Source organism: Vulpes vulpes, chromosome 13, assembly GCF_048418805.1.
Source record: "Vulpes vulpes isolate BD-2025 chromosome 13, VulVul3, whole genome shotgun sequence".
NCBI lineage: Eukaryota > Metazoa > Chordata > Mammalia > Carnivora > Canidae > Vulpes > Vulpes vulpes.
The window spans coordinates 84,592,307-84,612,179 of record NC_132792.1 but is presented as its reverse complement, the minus strand read 5'-3'; the positions used below and the strand labels follow the sequence as shown (position 1 = coordinate 84,612,179).

General features: G+C 40.5%; 1 protein-coding gene across 1 annotated transcript in view; it reads left to right on the top strand.

Annotated features, from left to right (window-relative positions):
* RAB31 (RAB31, member RAS oncogene family) overlaps positions 1-19,873 on the top strand; it is a 130,047-nt gene that overhangs the window by 57,334 nt on the left and 52,840 nt on the right. Inside the window, exon 3 of the mRNA XM_026005954.2 lies at positions 8,294-8,375. Within this exon, the coding sequence (XP_025861739.1) occupies positions 8,294-8,375 (82 nt within the window). The remainder of the gene's footprint in view (positions 1-8,293; positions 8,376-19,873) is intronic.

The window sequence follows — 19,873 nt, the reverse complement described above, 5'->3', positions numbered from 1 at the left end:
CTGGCTTTCTTTTCTTTTTTTTTTTTTTTTAAATTTTTATTTATTTATGATAGTCACAGAGAGAGAGAGGCAGAGACACAGGCAGAGGGAGAAGCAGGCTCCATGCACCGGGAGCCCGACGTGGGATTCGATCCTGGGTCTCCAGGATCGCGCCCTGGGCCAAAGGCAGGCGCCAAACCGCGGCGCCACCCAGGGATCCCTATTTTCAGATGGAAGATGAGACACAAGGCAAATTCGCAAAGGTCCTGCTTTAAGTTGCCTACCAGCAAACCTGGAAACAGTTGTCCACTCACACAGCACAGTTGTCTACACAGTCTGTGGGGCAGGTTGATGTTCTTTCCTGGATTAACTGAATGTCAGCATTTCTATTCTTATGGTTGGGAGGGGAGTGGATTGTTTGCTTCTGAGATCCCAACCTTAGAATATAGGAGCATTTTAATATTCCATTTTCCCCTGTCCTACAGATGCTTTTGCCAGATGTGCTTTGTTGTGCCATTTTTGCATGTGCATGCTTTTTCACTCTCTTAGAACTTGGCCTCACTTAGGTTTTTCCCTGAAGATACCATGTTCTTTGCAGAGAGCAAAGGTTTTGTTTTCTTCAGAAGGGAAAGAATTTGTGTCTATATTTTGGAAACACTGTAGGATTGATGAGGACAGGGGAATTTGTCTCTATCACTAGGCGGAGAAGATTCACAGCAGGGTATAAGTAGATGCTCCAGCAGTTGGTTGATAGGCCAGTGGTTGGAGTGGGGTAGGTGAGAAAATCCACTACATTCTTTAGCTTAAAAATGACTTAAAGACGCATGTTCACAAAAATATGTGTCAAGAACTGTGACAGCAAACTAACAAGTTAGCTGTGCCCATTTCATGGATACTGGCAGAGGACACACTACTCCTGGATCAGACACAGGGGAAGTAGCAGTAGTTGGAGTGTTCATTTTGTATTGGTTCCCTGAGCCCTAATTTCCTGTAGTGTGAAGTGAAGAGGATCAGATAACACTCTATGCCCTGGATTGGGTTATAAGCTAGGACCCCCATGTTTAGGGAACCCAAATCTTTTTTTTAAAGATTTTATTTATTTATTTATTTATTTATTTATTTATTTATTTGAGAGAGAGAGCAAGAGCACACAAGTGCACAAGCTGGCAGAATGGCAAGTAGAAGGAGAGGGAGAAGCAGGCTCCCTGTTGAGCAAGGAGCCCAATGTGGTGCTCAAAACCAGGACCCATGAGATCATGACCAGAGCCAAAACCAAGAGGTGGACGCTAAACCAACTGAGCCCCTGAGGCGCCCCATTGGGGACAGTTTTACAGACAAAATTCTTGTCACTCTTCTCTGTGATGTACTTGTATTTTCCTTAGTTTTCCATTTTGTGTGTTTAATAAAAGCAAAACCCTTTAGAGTGATTAACTCTGAAGTGTGGTTTTGGAAGATGGAGGAGATTCTTCTACTTTTTTTTTAAAGATTTTATTTATTTATTCATCAAAGGCACACAGAGAGAGGCAGAGACATAGGCAGAGGGAGAAGCAGGCCCCATGCAGGGAGCCCGACGCGGGACTCGATCCCGGAACTCCAGGATCACACCCTGAGCCGAAGACAGATGCCCAACCGCTGAGCCACCCAGGCATCCCTCATCTTCTACTTTCTAAGCTTAAAAATATTAATTTTTAATAACAAATCTGGTTTCCTTTTGTAATGATTTTTCCAAATTAAAGGTAATACATGTTCTTACCGTAAATTATATGTGGTGAAATGACTGTTATAAATATGTATAAGCATCACTGTGCCTATAAAAGATATATCATTTTGGTCACAGTATCTTGGTCAAAGCAAGTCATAATGCCAGCCCAGATCAAGGGAGGGAAAAGCAATCCCACTTCATGCTGGGAAGAGCAACATTTAGAGGGCAAGTGGTATGGATCATTGGTAACCATTTTGGAGACAATCAGTCAAACTCCGTTGACCTTGCTTTGTCTAATAAGTACATTGTGGTGGTTTGGGGCTTTAAAAAATTACAAATTATATGGAAACTCTCTGTACTTTATGCTCATTTTTTTTTTGGTAAACCTAATACTTCTCTAAAAAATAGTCCATTAATTTAAAAATCATTTCTCAAATTACAGTGCTCATTATGAAAAATTCAGACCATGCCTAAAAATGTAAAATAAAAATTGAAGTCAGAGTATTTTACTAGCTCTCTGATCCAATTTTATCCAATTTATATTAGCAATATTTAAAGTCCAAAGTGCGTATTTTTTTTTATTTTTTAAATTTATTTATTCATGAGAGACACCGAGAGACACAGAGAGAGAGAGAGGCAGAGACACAGGCAGAGGGAGAAGCAGGCTCCATGCAGGGAGCCCAATGTGAGACTCAATCTCAGGTCTCCAGGATCACACCCTGGGCCGAAGGCAGGCGCTAAACCGCTGAGCCATCCAGGGATCCCAAAAGTGCATATTTAACATACTTCTTATAAGTATTTTCTGTGTATGCAGATGCATGAATACATAATTTCAAAAAACAAAAATGGCATCAATTCTACCTGACATGCCACGGCATCCATTCTCCATCCTCTGCCTTGTTTTTCTGTCCTGAATACAAATTTCTTAGAAGACAGAAATAAATGGGACACTTGACATGCTGTCTGTATATTTCCTTGACAGAGTCAAGATTAAAGCCTAATTTTTCCTCATTATAAAAGTTCGTGTTCATTCTAAAAAACCACGGAACTTATAGAAGTTGGAATCATAGTATACATACAGTTTTTAATCCTGTCTTCATTTTGAACATTTTCTTGTATCCCATAATCTTTAGAAACATAATGGAAATACTATTTTTTCTTTTTATAAAAGTATTATATACTCCTAAAAAATTGAAAATGAAGAAACCTGTGAAGAAAATATAAAAACCACCCATAATCTGCCTCCTGGCATAGCTACCATAAATATCTAGTGCATTTTCTTCCAGTCTTTTTTGCTATGTATATATAAAATCTTTAGTAATTAACATTATATTATGAATTCCATGTTACTAAATGGTCTTTAAAAGCAAGGATTTTTTTCTCCCAGTTTTCTGGACACATAAATCAGTATATATAAAAAAAGCAGTGATTTCTGGGGCATCTGGGTGGTTCAGTAGGTTAAGTGTTCAACTCTTGATTTCGGCTCAGGTCATGATCTCAGGGTCATGGGATAGAGCCCCACTCAAGCTGGGCTCCACATTCAGTGTGGACTCTTCTTGTCCCTCTCCCTCTGCTCCTCCCCTGCCCTCTCATTCTTTTCTCAAATAAATAAATAAATAAATAAATAAATAAATAAATAAATAAATAAATCTTTTTTTTTTAATGGCAGTATTTTCCATATAAAGTATTTAGGGTATTTATAACTTTTTTTTACACTTTTTAAATAACATATGATGTATATCTTGGGGCATAAATATTTGCATGTACCTCTGATTATTTCATTAGGTTAAATTCATAGCAATGGATAATTCAAAGAATATGACATATTTAAGGCTCTTGATGGATATTGCCAAATTGTTTTTCAAACAATTGTTATTTTTCCATATACTTACCAGAAGCATACTTTTCCGTATATTCACCAGATTTTAGGTCTTGAAAAATGTTTGTATATATGATTTTGAGTTGTTACTTTCTATCAAACTTCAAACTTAAGCATTTTCTCACACCTTAAAATTTCTTCATAAACCTTACATGATTATAGCATTAAATTATGTGCTGTTCTGCTTTCTGTCTATTTCATTCCTTACTTTTCTTCTAGAGTCAAGGTTGAGAAGGGCTCTTTCATTCTTATCTGTTGTCCTTTTCCTGATATAGTTCAATTACCCAATTAAAAAACCCACTCAAAATTTATCCTCTCTTCTGTGATTTTGTGAAAATGTTTCCAAACTCGAGCTTCAGAAAAATAAAGCTAGAAGGAGCATACACATTTCTTGGAAGGTGTTATATACGGACTGCCATGCCTGGCCTACAGCTGGTGGGTTTGGTATGCTGGGAATCTGGCTTATAGATGTGTTTTGTTTATCCTGCACAGTGCTTTAATATTTATGCCAATAATGAAGAATCAGGAGATTTTTACATAATAAACTTGTATTTCTGGCTTCTTTTAAAAAATCAGCAGACATGGCTTACTGGGTGCACATGCCCACGTGACAGAAGTCAGTTGGACCTGACTCACAGGCGCTCCATGTCAGGGTGGGTGGTGTGGGCTATCCTCTTTCCATGGCACTCCTGCTATTTACTGTTATTATTATTTTTATTAGTGTTACTTTTAAGGCATTTTAGTTCATGCCTCTGGCCCAGGGCCTTTTTCACTGTCACGGTGCTGGCCTCAAGAATCAGAGCCTTGAGGTGGCTTGTTTAGGTACACCCAGCCAGTGAGCAATGAACTTATGACTCAAACCAAGTCCACCCTTGTTTTTCCCACTGTGATCAAACTACCACTGGGGAAAGGCCATAGGCTTCAAAATGTCATTTTCAGCAGTGAAAGAGTTGATTTTTATCGTCTTCTGTGACTCACAATGAAAAATCTTGGCTTTGCTATTCAAGCAGATTGTGTTGACATCTTGAACATATATGTGTGTGTGTGTGCGTGTGTGTGTGTGTGTGTGTGTCTCCCTCTTTCTGTTTCAACATTTACAAGGTGATTGTGTTACTTCTCTGCCAGATTTTGGTTCTCATAGATAACAAAGTCAGGTCAGCATTGCCAAGCCTTCCTCGTCTACCACTCTGGGAGATCATCTATAGAGAAGAAAAGTTGCTTGAGGTTCTTAAGATTAAATGCTAGCAAAGAATCTGTTAAAAAAACGACAAACAACCCAAACAACCAAAAGAACAAGGATTGTCAGTCGCTGTTTCAAATATTAATAGTCATTTTTCTAGTGGCAGGATGAGGAACAGAGGGGTGTGTGTGTGTGTGTGTGTGTGTGTGTGTGTGTGTGCTATGCATTACAACCATACTGAAGCTGTTCCTCGTGGGCTTGCTGTGTATCAAGCAGGAATTTCACAGATGTCATTCCCTCATTGGATCCTACAACAGCCCTCTAGATCGTGCAAAGTAGATATTGGTTTCTCAGATGAGGTTTCTCAAAGTAGATATTGTTTCTCAGATGAGGAAATGGAGGGCCTTTCTAAATGCTCATTCTACCCTGCTGGGAGTGAGGACAGGACTCTGCATTTTGTTCCTGACCTCTGAGACTCTTTGACTATGGAAAAACTGTCTTTTGAGTCTCAGATTTTTCCCCCCTAATCTGTAGAGTGAAGAGGTTGGCCTCGATATTTCATGTTTCTTCCATTTCTGAAAGTCTGATTCTAAGATTTTAAAGGCATGAACTTAGTTTTCTAAGCCTGAGAACTTTTTAAGGGCAGGGTTGATACAATACTTATCCTAGTGCCTAGAATATATTGAAGCATGAATGGAAATCTGGCTTACATCAAAGTAAAAGCAAAACTAAAGGTATTTATGGAAAAAATTTCTAAACAAAGTTAAAATGCAAAGGTTAAACCAGAAAAATAATTATTTAAAATATAATGTTATAAAAGATTAGTATAAAACACTCAGGAAGTGAATAAGAAAAGATGAACAGGGGATCCCTGGGTGGCACGGTGGTTTGGCGCCTGCCTTTGGCCCAGGGCGCGATCCTGGAGACCCGGGATCGAGTCCCAAGTCGGGCTCCCGGTGCATGGAGCCTGCTTCTCCCTCTGCCTGTGTCTCTGCCTCTCAATCTCTCTCTCTCTGTGACTATCATAAGTAAAAAAAAAAAAAAAAAAAAGAAAGAAAAGATGAATACCCCAACCAAAAAGTGAGCAGGGGTCATGAACTAAATATTTACTAAAGAAAAATACAAGAGAACAATAAACACTAAAATGGCATTCAAAGTTATAAGTATAATAAAAATGGGAATGACTTATCATTCCTCCTTATCACACTCCGAAAGATTTGAAAGATCAGGATTGACTGGGAAGAAGGTCATCTTCTATCTTGTCATGGGTGTGTACTTGGTCCCAGCCAGTGTGGCATGTCTAAGATTAAGTCTAAGGAGATAGTTGACAAGGACACAAAGATATAAGTACAAAGAGATTCATTTAATCATAATCATAATAGTGGAAAATAGGTGACAAAAATGTCTATTGGTAGGGTAGTGAATAAAGCCATAACGTGGTGTAGGATACTTAGTCACTTTAGATAATGATGTTGATCTATATTCACAGAAATGGAAAGAGGACCATGATACATCAAGTGGAGGGAAAACAAAATGTATGTAGAGTATGATCAATTATGAGAATACATATTATATAAAAATAATTTGGAAAGACATATACCAAAGTATTATCAGTGACTATGGCTAAGCAGTGACATGAAGATTGATTTGTTTCCTCCTCTGCTTTCATTTTTTTGAATTTCTTTTTTGGGAGGTCCCCATATATTGCTTTTGTAATGGGATAAGTAATGAAGACATTTCTATTTTTGGAATATATTTACTCTTATCAGTAGTCTGTGTATATTTTAAGCACTTTAAAAGAAATAAAGCATCATGGGACAGTTGTGGTTTTGATAGTATTGGGTCATATCACTTAGAAAAATACTTAGAATTTCCATTTAGTGCAGTTGTAGGTTGATAAATGGAACTGTTAACTTTTGGTGTTGTGTGCATATGTTGTGGGGGTCGGGCGGGAATTGCAGGGACATATACTTTTCTATTTGGGACTTGTGTGGTTTACTTCTTAGTCTTGGGGAAAAGTAGAAGTTGAGGAAACATTAACAGAATGAGTGCTGAGTGGCACAGGACTGGACTGTGTGGTGGACAGGGTGGGTTAGCTGGGCTGTAGGAAGTGAGGGAAGACAGCCTTACCCCTAAAAACTCTACTGTGCCTCTCCTGAGAGTAAGAACATAATGAGGATACCATTTATCACACCTAAAAAATTAATTTTTTAAAAAAGATTTTATTTATTTGAGAGTGAGAGAGAGAGAGGAGAGAGAGGGTGGAAGGGAGCAGAGGGAGACGAACAAGCAGATTCCACACTGAGCATGGATCCCAATGTGGGGCTTGATCCCACGACCCTGAGATCATGACCTGAGCTGAAACCAAAATTTGAATGCTGAACTAACTGAACCACCCAGGCATCCTCTAGAAAATTAATTTTGATACAATGATCATTATCTGACATATAGTCTAAATTTAAATTTCTCCAGTTGTCCTCTAAATGTCTTTTAAAGCTATTTTCCTCTTAATTCCAGATTCAGCTAAGGGGCATTTGGTGATTTTATCTCTTTCTTCTCTCTTAATTTAGATTCTAGAACAATCTCCTTGCCTTTTGTTTTGTTTGCTTTTCATGACTTTGTCTTACTTGAAACATTTGGGCCAGTTGTCTTGTAGAATGCTTCACATTTTCAATTCACCTGATTTGTTTCTTCATGATTAAATCCAGGTTTGGGCCAGAATGGTGCACAGGTGTTATGTGTGCTTATTCCATCACATGAGGAAGCTTATCATGTCTGGTTGTCCCACTGTTGGGGATACTCACTAATTTTTAATGAATGGGAAGTTTATCTTACAGAAAAAAGTCAAGGGTATAAACTTTTCACGTAGTGTATCTTTACATTTTTCATGAACACAGAGAGTTTATTAACAGGAAATATGCAAAAAAGAAAAGCATCAAGTGTTTCATTATCTACTGAGAGTTTCAAATCCTTCCTTTTTTTTAATGGAGAAAACCTAAATACTTGGTAAATCACCGAGCTTTATCCTTGCATATATAAAAGCAGGATGAGAATGAGATATGGTATCTATTAGTTGCTCTAGTGTTGGATGCATAGCATAGGTGAATACGGAAGGCAGTTTTCTGTGTGTGCCATCTCAAGGCCCAAAATGTGACGTGCCCAAAGACTAGCTTCCCCTTTCATTATTCATTGTTGTAAGAATAAGTCTATAAAATCTTGGGTTTTATTTTCTTACCTGAGATTTGGGGCATATTATCTCAGAACAATTGAACACACTATCTTAGGACAGTGCTGTTGGAAGCACAGTGCTTTGAAAGCATTCTGGCTTAAAAAAAATTTTTTCCCCTTCCCTATACCTCCAGTTGGACAGACAGAAAATGCAGAATATTTTCTTCTGGGTGATGGGACTCCAGCAGCCCTTCTTTCCTCTTAGTGGCCTCCAGAAGGGAACTTTGGAATCTTGCTGAGGCAAGATGCACTTGGTTGAAATGGGAGCCTTTGTGAAGATTGTAGGGGCGCCTGGTAATGTGGAGATGTTGATTCTCTTTTTCAGGGCATCTTTTATGACCAAAACTGTGCCTTGTGGAAATGAACTTCATAAGTTCCTCATCTGGGACACTGCTGGGCAGGAACGGGTAAGTGTATGAGTTGTTGGGTTGTTGGCTTTCTAGGGAAAATACTGAGCCCAGTTCCCGAGGAGTTCTTTGTATTTGGCAAGACTCTTGGTTGCAAGTGACAAGAACCCAGATTCAGTGATTTAATCAAAAAAGGAAATGTGCTCTTCCACTGTGTGAAAAATGTATGGGTGGCTGTCTGGAGATAGGGCCAAGTTCAAGTCCCCCAGATGTATTGTTAGAGGCAGCCAGCTCTATTCCTGTTTCTCTGCTTGCTTCCCTCTCTAGACTGGCTTCATTTTTAGGCAGACTCACCTCCTTCCCTTCCCCGAGGGTGCCAAGGATGGCTCCGTCAGTGACTCCAGGCCTGCATTCTAGCACCTGAGCAGTCCTACAAAGGATAGTATCTCCTTTCTGTGACTTGCATCCGGAGTCTCCACACCTGTGGGTTCTCACTGACTTGCTTTGGTCACGTGTTCCACTCTTGAACTTGACGCATAGTAGCATTCAAGGGTGATTTGTAGCTCCTATTTGTAGGGCCAGGTAATAGACTTTACTCCAAGAGGTAGGGGCTGCCATCAGCCCCACCTGAGCCTCTCTGGTTGGCAGTCTGATGGGTTTAGGTACCCAAGGAAAATCTGGATTTTCTTACTGGAAAATGAGACAATGGACGTTGGGTTACCAGATATAGCCAATGACTTGTCTCTTATTCTTAATTCCTTTTATTTGCCAAAAATATTTATAGGGAAGATTACTTAAGAAGCTTATATTTTTAGATTTTTTTTTTTTTTTTTTTTTTTTTTTTTTTACTTATGATAGTCACAGAGAGAGATAGAGAGGCAGAGACATAGGCAGAGGGAGAAGCAGGCTCCATGCACCGGGAGCCTGACGTGGGATTCGATCCCGGGTCTCCAGGATCGCGCCCTGGGCCAAAGGCAGGCGCTAAACCGCTGCGCCACCCAGGGATCCCTGTTTTTAGATTTTAAAAAGTAAAATAATACCAGCACAGACTGTCCATCACAGGATATTCGTATAGTAACTAGAGTGTATGTTGTCAGAGTCAAAAGGGGTGGTCAGGATAAGTGACACACAGGGATAACCAATAGCTTGTCTTCACTGGGGGCTTTCAGCCTGTTCAGAGCTTTCATCAGAGCTGATGATGATGATAGAGTAAAATAGGTTGAGCTTTCCCTTGTCTGATCCAGGCTCATGTGGCCACCTTCTCTACCTACCCTATTTAAATGTCAACACTTGTCTTTTTTCTGTCCCTGCTCCACTCACTTCCTTTTTCTCCACAGCTCTTACTACCTTCTAATATACTATTTAATTTCATGATTGATTATCTCTCTCTCAAAGGAAGAGAATCCAGGGCTCGGGATAATGCATCCTTTTCATTATCAGCTCCTGGCAATTCAAGTGTGTGTTTCTGTGACTTTCATTTTAAATAAATCCCCCACTCCAGCATTCGTAGATTCAGGCTACTAAGGTTTTAAAGGTTTCTTTCTTCTTAATCAGGATGAGTCTTCTGGCCTACAAATGCTAACCTCATTAGAATGTCTTCTATTTTGCTGCTAAATTGAGAGCATAGACTTGCACCCATGAAGCTACTGCCTGGAGCACCTCTTAACTCTGTTAGTCAGCTGTGCATGCTGACCTCTGAAATGAGATGATGGATCCTAGGAGAAAACGTCTACCCAGGGATCTCTTCTTTACATATCTTCCTCTTTACATACTATATACATATATTTGTAGGATGTAGATCTGCTAGGTTTTTGGTTTTGGGGGTTTGGTTTTTTTGGTTGTATTTACACAGAAGTAGAGAGGTTTTCTTGCTCCCATTTTCACTTTTTGCCCATGAAATAGTTGCTTTTGCAGCCACTTTTAATGAGCATAATAAGTCAATTTTATAAATTGCTGGCATAGTATTAGCATACTTACTGCTTCTATTGCTGGTGGATATTTCCTGAGGGCTTCTTATGTTCCATAGAGTGTTCTGAGCACCTCCATGTACTAACTAACACACTTAGTCCTCTCGCAGCACTCTCAAGTGGGGACTATTTTTACCCCTATTTATAAGTGAGGTCACTATATGGGATGGAGAGATTAAGTAACTTGCTCAAGACCGCACAGCCAATGAGACATAAAGCTGAAATCTGAATCCAGCAGTCTGGTTTCTGAGCTTTGCATTGTAGTTTTGTTCTGCTAGAAAAATCACACAAAAGCCATGTAGCTGACAGTAAAATTATCCAAAATCCCACCACCCAGATATTTCCACTGCTTTTTAAATTGAAGGACAATTGACATGCAATATTAGTTTCAGGTGTACATTGTAGTGATTTAGTATTTTTTTATACGTTATGAAATGATCCCCACAATATGTCTGATTTCCACTATTGACATTAGATGACCGTTCTTCTCACTGTGTGTGTTGTAACTTCATATCAGAGGGCTCACAGTTCTTTATAACCAGATGTTTTCATTGGGTAATAACAGTGTTCCTGAGGAGAGATTTCTGTATGATCTAAACAGAATATTTGACATCTCCCTACCTATTATGATATAATATTCAAGGAATTGACTGCTCTTGATGAAATTTGGTACTCTAAAGTGACTACTGTAGTCTGTAGCTTGCTCCCTGACCACCTCAAAGCAAAATAGCAATAGAAAATTTTTCATATGACCATATTTCTAATTATTCTAATGGCTTTTCCTAAAATTTGGCTATTAGAGGTAATGGACATTTGTGACTATATTGCTATGTCTGTAATTTTAAAAGCATAGCATTGCATATGTTATTTTATTATGCATATTATATTTATTATATATTATTGTGTTATTGTATCAGTGTTATATGTGTTGTTAGTATTATCTATTATTATAATTATTAGTATTCTATGTGCAAGGTCCAATTCCACACTAGTACTTCAGGGAAGAGGGACTGAATTTTGGATGATAACTTCAGATGGATGCTTTTTAGAATCTAGGTGGGTGGAGAGCATGTGAAAAATGTCTGACAGCCTCTGCAGTCATGGATCCCTCCAACCCATGAAGGCCTGGTTTAGCTATCCTCAGGCCGTGCTTGTCTGGTGTCCCTCTGTGCAATCTCTCATCTCTCCAGTGATGGCAATTTCTCAGTCATTTTGGGAGTTTGTTGCGGATTTGATCATTCTTGTAATGACGTTGCCTAATGTTGGAGCTAAAAATAAATTCTATGCTGCTGCGTGTGCCTTTTGCTGTTTGTTCTGTCTCATTAATTGTTGGAGTCCAGTGTACTTTTTTATCCCTCTTTATCCTTGTAGAAATCGGCTAGTGTTCTCCTTTTTCTTCATAATTTTAAACAAATTCTCTTTGGATTTATGATTTGATAATATAAAGACATAGATTTCCGTGGCCTCGAAGGGGATAATATGCAGTGTGTGTGTTAATTACTCAGTATTTGTTTATTTGTGGAACTATCAAGCCGAGTGCTGCCTCGCATACACAATATTAATTCTGGACCACATTCGTGGCACAAATTCATACTCTTGAAAAATTACTCTTCCTTCTGTGTGAGCACTGGAAATGTAAAAGGATCTCTCTTTGTGGGAGAGAGTATTCATTCTTGATATGCTGTCTTAATTATGCTTTTCATTCAAGCACATATGACGGACATCTTATGATCTTTTCAATGGCAAATTGTAATCCTTGGACTGCCTCTGTTAAAAATGTTTTAAAATTTAACCACTTCAATCAACCAATTGATTGTTGAATCCAATTTGTTAGAAGCTTAACATTTGCAAAATTTATGCATTCGTTTTTTTGCTGCCAAGAGGGGTGTGGAGCGGTCAAGAGTGCCATTGGAGTACCTGTGTTGTAGCGTCACTGTGGGCTTTTGGGGGTTTTTATCCTGTCCTCTTGCAATGAGTTGTGCTGGTTCTGCTTTGTACAGAGCTGTGAATGGAACTCAGCAGTAGGTCAGCAGATGTCTCTGGAAGGTTTTACACGGGAGCTTGAAGTGGTCCCAGGGGAGAGAAAGGAACTTGTCTGTCCAGTTTCATCTTCCTATCTCCCACTGGTCAGAATTGTCATGGGAAGATGAGACTTCTGTCATAATGTGTCAACACATCCTTCTTTCCCTCTGGGTTTCCTTTTGACTCTCTACTTTGTTTTTCCAAATAAACTGGGGACTAGAATATCCATGTTATTATTAAAAATGTCTTGAGGTGCCTGGGTGGCTTCGTCGGCTAAGTGGCCGATTCTTGATTTTGGTTTAGATCATTTCAGGGTTGTGAAATTGAGTCCTGCGGTGGACTTACACTGAGCATGGAACCTTCTTGGGGTTCTTTCTCTCTCTCCCTCTCCCTCTGCCTCTCCCCCCTCTCTTTTTCTCTCCCTCAAAAAAAAGTCTCATCAATAGGAATTATAACCTCCATCTTCTAGATGTGTGCTTCTAAGTCATTCTGGTTTTGTTTTAAAACACAGTTGCAATCCGTAGGATAATTCCATTAAAATGTTAGTATCTTAGAAGATTTTGATGCTTATTCTAAGAATCTAACATTAACAAATTTTAGCATCATCTTATTATCTGGTTTCACTTGGGTTGAAGTCAGTACTATGGCTGCCTCTCTGCCCTAGTGCCTCATCATAATGGTTGTATTTGTAAAATTTGGGTTTCAGAGGATCCCTGGATGGCTCAGCAGTTTAGCGCCACCTTAAACTGCCCAGGGTGTGATCATGGGGTCCCGGGATCGAGTTCCGCTTTGGGCTCCCTGCATGGAGCCTGCTTCTTCCTCTGCCTGTGTCTCTGCCTCTCTTTCTGTGTCTCTCATAAATAAATAAATAAAATCTTAAAAAAAAATTTGGGTTTCAAATGTACCACAGTCACAAATTCTGCAAAGGTGAATTAATGGTTCTTTGGTTAAAATAAAAAAGCTCTCCCCTTACTCTACTAATACATCTGAAGTTGAATAGCCTGACTTCTGAAATCAAGCTCATTATTATATACTTTTTAAAGTGAAATTGAAGAACATATATATAGGCTAAAAAAATAGACCTCCCTTCCCAATACTTACTAGAAATTATGGAGCTTTGAACTTAATAGTAAAAATGAAATAATTCAAAGATTTGTGTAGGGAATTATGTAATTTATTACTACTGTTTTTTGGGGGGGTATTTTTAAAAATTTGATAGAACACCGAAAATGAAAGAAATGCTAAGAACAAATTGAACACTGTATAGGACTGAGTAAGCCAGTATTATCTAATAAAAGATTGAGCTATTGTAGAATTCTAAATATGATCTTAAATAAACAACACTTTATTTAGAATTTAGAATACTATTATTAATCCTGAAAGTTGACACCTGGCTGTGCCTGTTAATTCTTTTTTTATATCTTTCTATTTAAAAGTACTCTTATGCTGGGGCGCCTGGGTGGCTCAGTCCATTAAATGTTTGACTCTTGAAATCTGCTCAAGTCTTGATCTCTGAGTTGTTAGTTCAAGCCTCGAGTTGGGCTCCACACCCAGTGGCGTGCGTACTCTTGTACTTATAGAAATGTTACAAAAATATTATGGAGCTTTCTAGCTGAGGTGGCTCTACTTCAAGCTGTGAGGACACAAGGGGGACACTGCTTGCTTGTTCATTCTGGGGTTAGAGAGGCAGCAGCTATCTGAGGAAGCACTCCTTGGGCAATGCAGAAGCACGAGGAGCAAGGCACAGATGCAAGGCCCCTTCAAGGCCCCTTAACACTAGGGTTAGAATGAGCATATGACACATGACCTACATTACTTTGGCCAAGGCAAGTCACATGGCTCAGCCCAAAGTCAAAGGATAGAGAGACATGGCCTTTAGAGGAAGTGAGAAAACTACATTGGCATAAACAGGGCATGGATTCATGGAAAGGTGAACAAGTAATTGGTGGCCGTAATTTTCTGCCATAGGCTTCTATTGGGTTCTCTTGCTCTGTGTGCTTTGGAGGCTCCATTCATCCAGCCTGGAATTTCTTTTCAGACATCTAGCTCAGTCTTTTTCCATTGAGTTTACTTTTACTCACTTTACGTTTTATCCAAAATGAATTTCCTTTTTTTTTTTAAGATAAATGAAAAAAATTTTTTAAAGATTTTATTTGTTAATTCACAAGAGATAGAGAGACAGAGAGAGAGAGAGAGAAAGAGAGAGAGGCAGAGACACAGGCAGAGGGAGATGCAGGCTCCATGCAGGGAGCCTGACGTGGGACTCGATCCCAGGTCTCCAGGATCAGGCCCTGGGCCGAATGCAGCGCTAAACCACTGAGCCACCCGGGCTGCCCCCAAAATGAATTTCATGTTAAGAAATCTAAAACTGTAGAGATAATGCTTGCCCTCCTGTGGCTTTTAAAATACAATGGACCTTGAGCAACATGGGGGCTCGGGGGGGACCCCCCCACCAGTTGAAAATCCAGGTATAACTTTAGACTCCTCCAAAACTTCACTACTAAAATACCTACTGTATCTACTGTTGACTGGAAGCCTTACTGAGAACATAAACAGGCAATGAACAATATTGTATATGTTACATGTAATGTACTGTAATCTTACAATAAAGTCAACTAGAGAAAAGAAAATGTTATTAGAAACTCATAACAGAAAATGCATTTACAGTCCTGTACTTTAAAAAAAATCTGTGGACTTGTATAGTTCAAACTTATGTTGTTCAAGGGTCAACTGTATATTCATTACTTCCTGGTACTTGAGATGGTCCCTCCCTGTGTTTCTGGAAAGAGCCCAGTGAAGGTAGCTGTGATGTGAAATTCTCTATTTACCTGTTCCTTGATGGGGGAACTCTTTTCCTGTCCACTGCCTCACCCATTCTAGACTTGCTCAAAGTTTCAGTTTATTAAGCTTCTTATTTTCATTCTCTGGTTCACTTTGGAAACAGCTGAGCCATGCTTTCATCTTTTATGGAAATGGTACTTAAAAAAAAAATGGTACTTAAAAAAACTTCCATCCTGGAGTTTTAGTGGTTGGAAATAAAATTAACCGATAAACACCTTTGTCTGAATTTGTGTCTGCATGGATTATCATCATGTAGAGTATTACCTCTCTTTTTTAAAGACAGCTTAATTGAGGGGCACCTGGGTGACTCAATCGGTTAATCTTCTGCTCAGGTCAGGATGCTCAGGTCATGATCCCAGGGTCCTGGGACCCACATCAGACTGCCTGCTCAGTGGGGATCTTGCTTCTCCTGCTCCTTGCTACTTATGCTATCTCACTCTCTCTCAAATAAATAAATAAAATCTTTTTAAAAAACCCAGCTTTATTGAGATATAATTCACAGACCATATAATTTACTCATTTAAAGTGTACAGTTCAGTGGACGCTAGTATATTAAGATTGGGCAACTGTTGCCACAATTAATTTTAAACCCATTAACAGTCATTCTCTATTTCATCCCAAGTCTCCCAGCCTTTGGCTGCATTCTGCCTCTAGATTTGCTTCATCTGGACATTTCATATAAAGAGAATCATACAATCTGTGCGTTTTTGTGACTGGCTTCTTTCACTTAGCATCATATTCTCAATGTTCATCCACATTGTAACTTGAATCAGTGCTTCCTTCTTTTTCATGACTGACTGATACTCCATTGTATGGATGTACTACATTCTGTTTATCCATTCAATAGACATGGACATTTAGGTCGTTTCCACATTTTTGGCTGTTATGAGTAATGCCTCTTTAAACATTCATGTACAAGTTTTCATGTAGATAGTTTTGTTTGTTTAATCTCTTGGGAATATATCTAGGCCTGAGATTGGTGGGTCCTATGGTAACTCTATGTTTAGCATTTTGAGGACCCACCAAAACTTCTCCAAAGTGGCTATCCCATTTTATATTCCTCTTTTTTTTTTCCATTTTATATTCCTATAAACAATGTATGAGGTTCCACATTCCTACCAACATTGGTCTTTGCCAAACTCAGGGTTACAAAGACTTACTCTTATATGTTCTTCTAAGAGTTTTAGAGTTTTAGTTCTTACCTTTAGCTCTATGTTCCATTTGTTGTTAATTTTTGCATATCTTATAAGGAAAAGATTCAACTTTACTTTCTGTATGTTGCTATTAAACTAAATCAGTTGTCTCAATACAACTTATTGAAAAGACTATTCTTTGTGCGATTGGTTTTCTCGGCACCTTTGTTAATGTAATCAGTTGACCACAAATGTGCGGGTTTGATTCTGGACTCAGCTCTCTTTCTTTTTTTATTTTTTCAATTTTTTTTAACTTTTTCAACTTTATTTATTTATTTATGATAGTCACAGAGAGAGAGAGAGAGAGAGAGAGAGACAGAGACACAAGCAGGCTCCATGCACCGGGAGCCCGACGTGGGATTCGACCCCCGGTCTCCAGGATCGCACCCTGGGCCAAAGGCAGGCGCTAAACCTCTGCACCACCCAGGGATCCCCTCAGCTCTCTTTCTCTGATCTGTTTTACCTTTTGCCAATATCACATTGCCCTGATTGCTGTAGTTTTTTAAGCAAGTTTTTAAATTAGGAAGTATGAGTCCTCCAACTTTCTCCTTTTTCAAGGTTGTTTTGGTTATTCCACATCCCTTGTATTTACACAGAAATTTTAGGATCAGCTTGTACAGTTTTGCAAAAACCTTGCCTGTATTTGATTGATAGGGATTGTGTTAAATCTGTAGATAACTTTGAGGTTACCCACTCCTTAAACCTTTAACTTATAAGTCATAAGTAAGTTGCAAGCTATTTTTTATCACTAATTGTGGATAGAAGTGCAGCCTTGAGCTCATAATGGTACTTAAAGAAAAAATTCTGAATAAAATATTAAATCTTTGAAATATTAAAATGTGTTCCCCAGAACAAATTAATATAGAACTATAAATAAGGTTATATTTGTGAGGTGATCACTTACAATTTACCAAACTATTACTAGGTTTGAAATGTATGATACTTGACTAAATTATGTTTTTAAAAGAAGAAACCTGCCTTCAAAATAATATTATTTGCAGCTGATTTACTTTTTTCAGCAATATTATCTAACCCGGGACCAGACTTTATTTCCTTAATGCACAGTATTCAGGAGAGTGTGATAATATTCGGAAACCTGTTGATACAAAGGCTTTCAGTGACTCTCCTAGTGAGTGTACAAACTTGTCTCCCCCCTCTCTGCCCCTCAATTTTGAGATATTTCAGGCACTCCAGGAAAGAAGAAAATGACAGTATAATATTTATAGCACCCAGATTTGTTTACTCTTTACTTGCTCCTTCTGTCAGAGGTTTTCCAGGGAGCAGGGTCCCCGAAGAAGGCACAGTCCCGCTGGGGCCCTAGGAGCTGACAGGTTAGCCTGCGGTGCAGCCCGTGCAGCCGTGCTGCTTGCTCCCCTCCGGCTTACCTTTGCAAGCGCCTACCACGCTCCTACAGTGGGAACGGTTAGGCCACAGGATGACATGTGCAGAGGCAGCTGAGGGGCAGCCAGGCAGAGCTGGGGCCCAAACGCCGGGTCTCAGCGGGTCCCGGGAAAAGAGAAGGGAAGGAGGCAGCAAATAGCTGAGGTCAAGCTCCGGATGGACAAATAGCAAAAGAAACTTGTTTGCTTTCTTTCTGTCTTTCCTTGGGGCCCTGGACTCTGCGGTCAAGAAAGTGGTTCTCTTTTCATAGACCATGGCTCAAGTCAGAGGAAATTTTGACCTTTGGGAGTCCTTGAAGAATGGGGCCTCTTAGAAGCCCAGAATGAGCTGCTCTTTGTTTTCTCCTGGGCTTGCTGTGCAGCGGCTGGAAATACAGGCCCAGCTCCATGTGGCCTTGGCAGCTAGCACCCGCAGGGAAATTGCTTCACCCCAGTGCACCTTTCCCACACCCATGAGAGATCAACTCTCCTAGGACTTTACCTCTGGTGGAAGAGCGTTGGGACCTGGTTTTGGCTGTCCTTCCCCACCTATCACAAGAGATCAGTGCTTTGAATCAGTACAGATCGCTATCCTGATAAGGGAAATACTCCTCCTTTCCCCTCCACTCCCCTAAAACTCCCTCAAAGGGAATACGGAGACACAGCAGAAGCTTGCAAATCCCGTAGATGCTGTGGAAAATGAGGTAAAGGGCTACCGCTATCCATAGGGCTGGGCCACGTCACCTCCGTTTAGAAGGAGCCTTGGCAATCACTTGATTTAAAAGTGGTATGGCAGGGGCACCTGCGTGACTCAGTGGGTCAAGTGTCTGCCTTTGGCTGGGGTCGTGATCTCAGGGTCCTGGGATCGAGTCCTGTGTCGGGCTCCCTGCCCAGGGGGGAGCCTGCTTCTCCTTCTCCCTCTGCTACTCCCCCTGCTTGTGCTCTCTCCCTGTATCAGATAAATAAAATCCTAAAGAAATGAATAAATAAATAAAACCGGTACAGCTGAAGAGGTCCAGGGGTATTTCAAAAATATTTCAAAAAAACCCCCAAAACTGCTCAGCAGTTTAGTGCCACCTTCGGTCCAGGGTGTGATCCTGGAGTCCCAGGATCAAGTCCCACATCAGGCTCCCTGCATGGAGCCTGCTTCTCCCTCTGCCTGTGTCTATGTTTCTCTCTCTCTCTCTCTCTCTCTGTGTCTCTCATGGATAAATAAATAAAATCTTAAAAAAAAATTGGTGACGGAAGCTGGAAGGAAAGTGTGACTGTGGCGTTGGAGGAGGGCCCTGCCGTGATGGCAGTGTGAGGGGGCTGGAGCACCTCTGCTGGCACACCTGGCACCAGGGGTGGCCCACATGGGGGCGGGGGCATCATTTAGGAAACTGGGACTTGAGATGTAGGAGAGAAAGACAAGGGATGTGTTTGCATTTTAAAATAAATGGAATGAGATTCAATGAAGTGGCCATACAGTATAGTGAAGATAAAGCCGGGCAAGGGGGCGACTTGGGTTGGATGAGCAGAGGTTCCCTGGTGGGACCATTTCAAGAAGCAGCATTTGCCTTGGCCTGTAAGTGGGCTGGATAAGCCTGTGTTTACCGACCCTCCAATCGGTACAAAATTTGGATATCATATTATTATGGTTGAAGAGAGAAAATAAAATGGTATGAAAGACTGAAAAATAAATAAATACAATAAATGTAGCAAGTCCGCAGGGAGACTCCCAGCACCCGAGCCTGCGGCCAGTGGCCAGAGCGACAGGAAGGGAGGCGGGAGGTGGACAAGAACAGCAGAGAGGGAGTGTGGAGCCTCAAGCCTCTCAAGGTGAGGATGCGCAGCCCCCTTCTGTCACAGCAGACCCCAGCGTTGTCCTTTGCTCCCAGTGGCCGGGCTCCCTGCTCCCGGGCTGCCCTGCCCACGTTCCAGGCGTGTTCCGGGCCGGGTGGCCACGCCGCTGCAGGAAGACATTTCTCGAGTCAGGGAACGATGTTTCACGGGGCTGGACTTTGGTCTGGGAGGCCCTGAATGGCTTCTAATTGCACAGCATTGTCTGTGCCTCCTGGGTTGGAGACAGTCGGGGGCAGAGGCTGCAGGCAGCCCTGAGGACGGGAAGGCCGGGCTTGCACCCAGGAGGAACCTAACAAGCACTTTGGTCATAT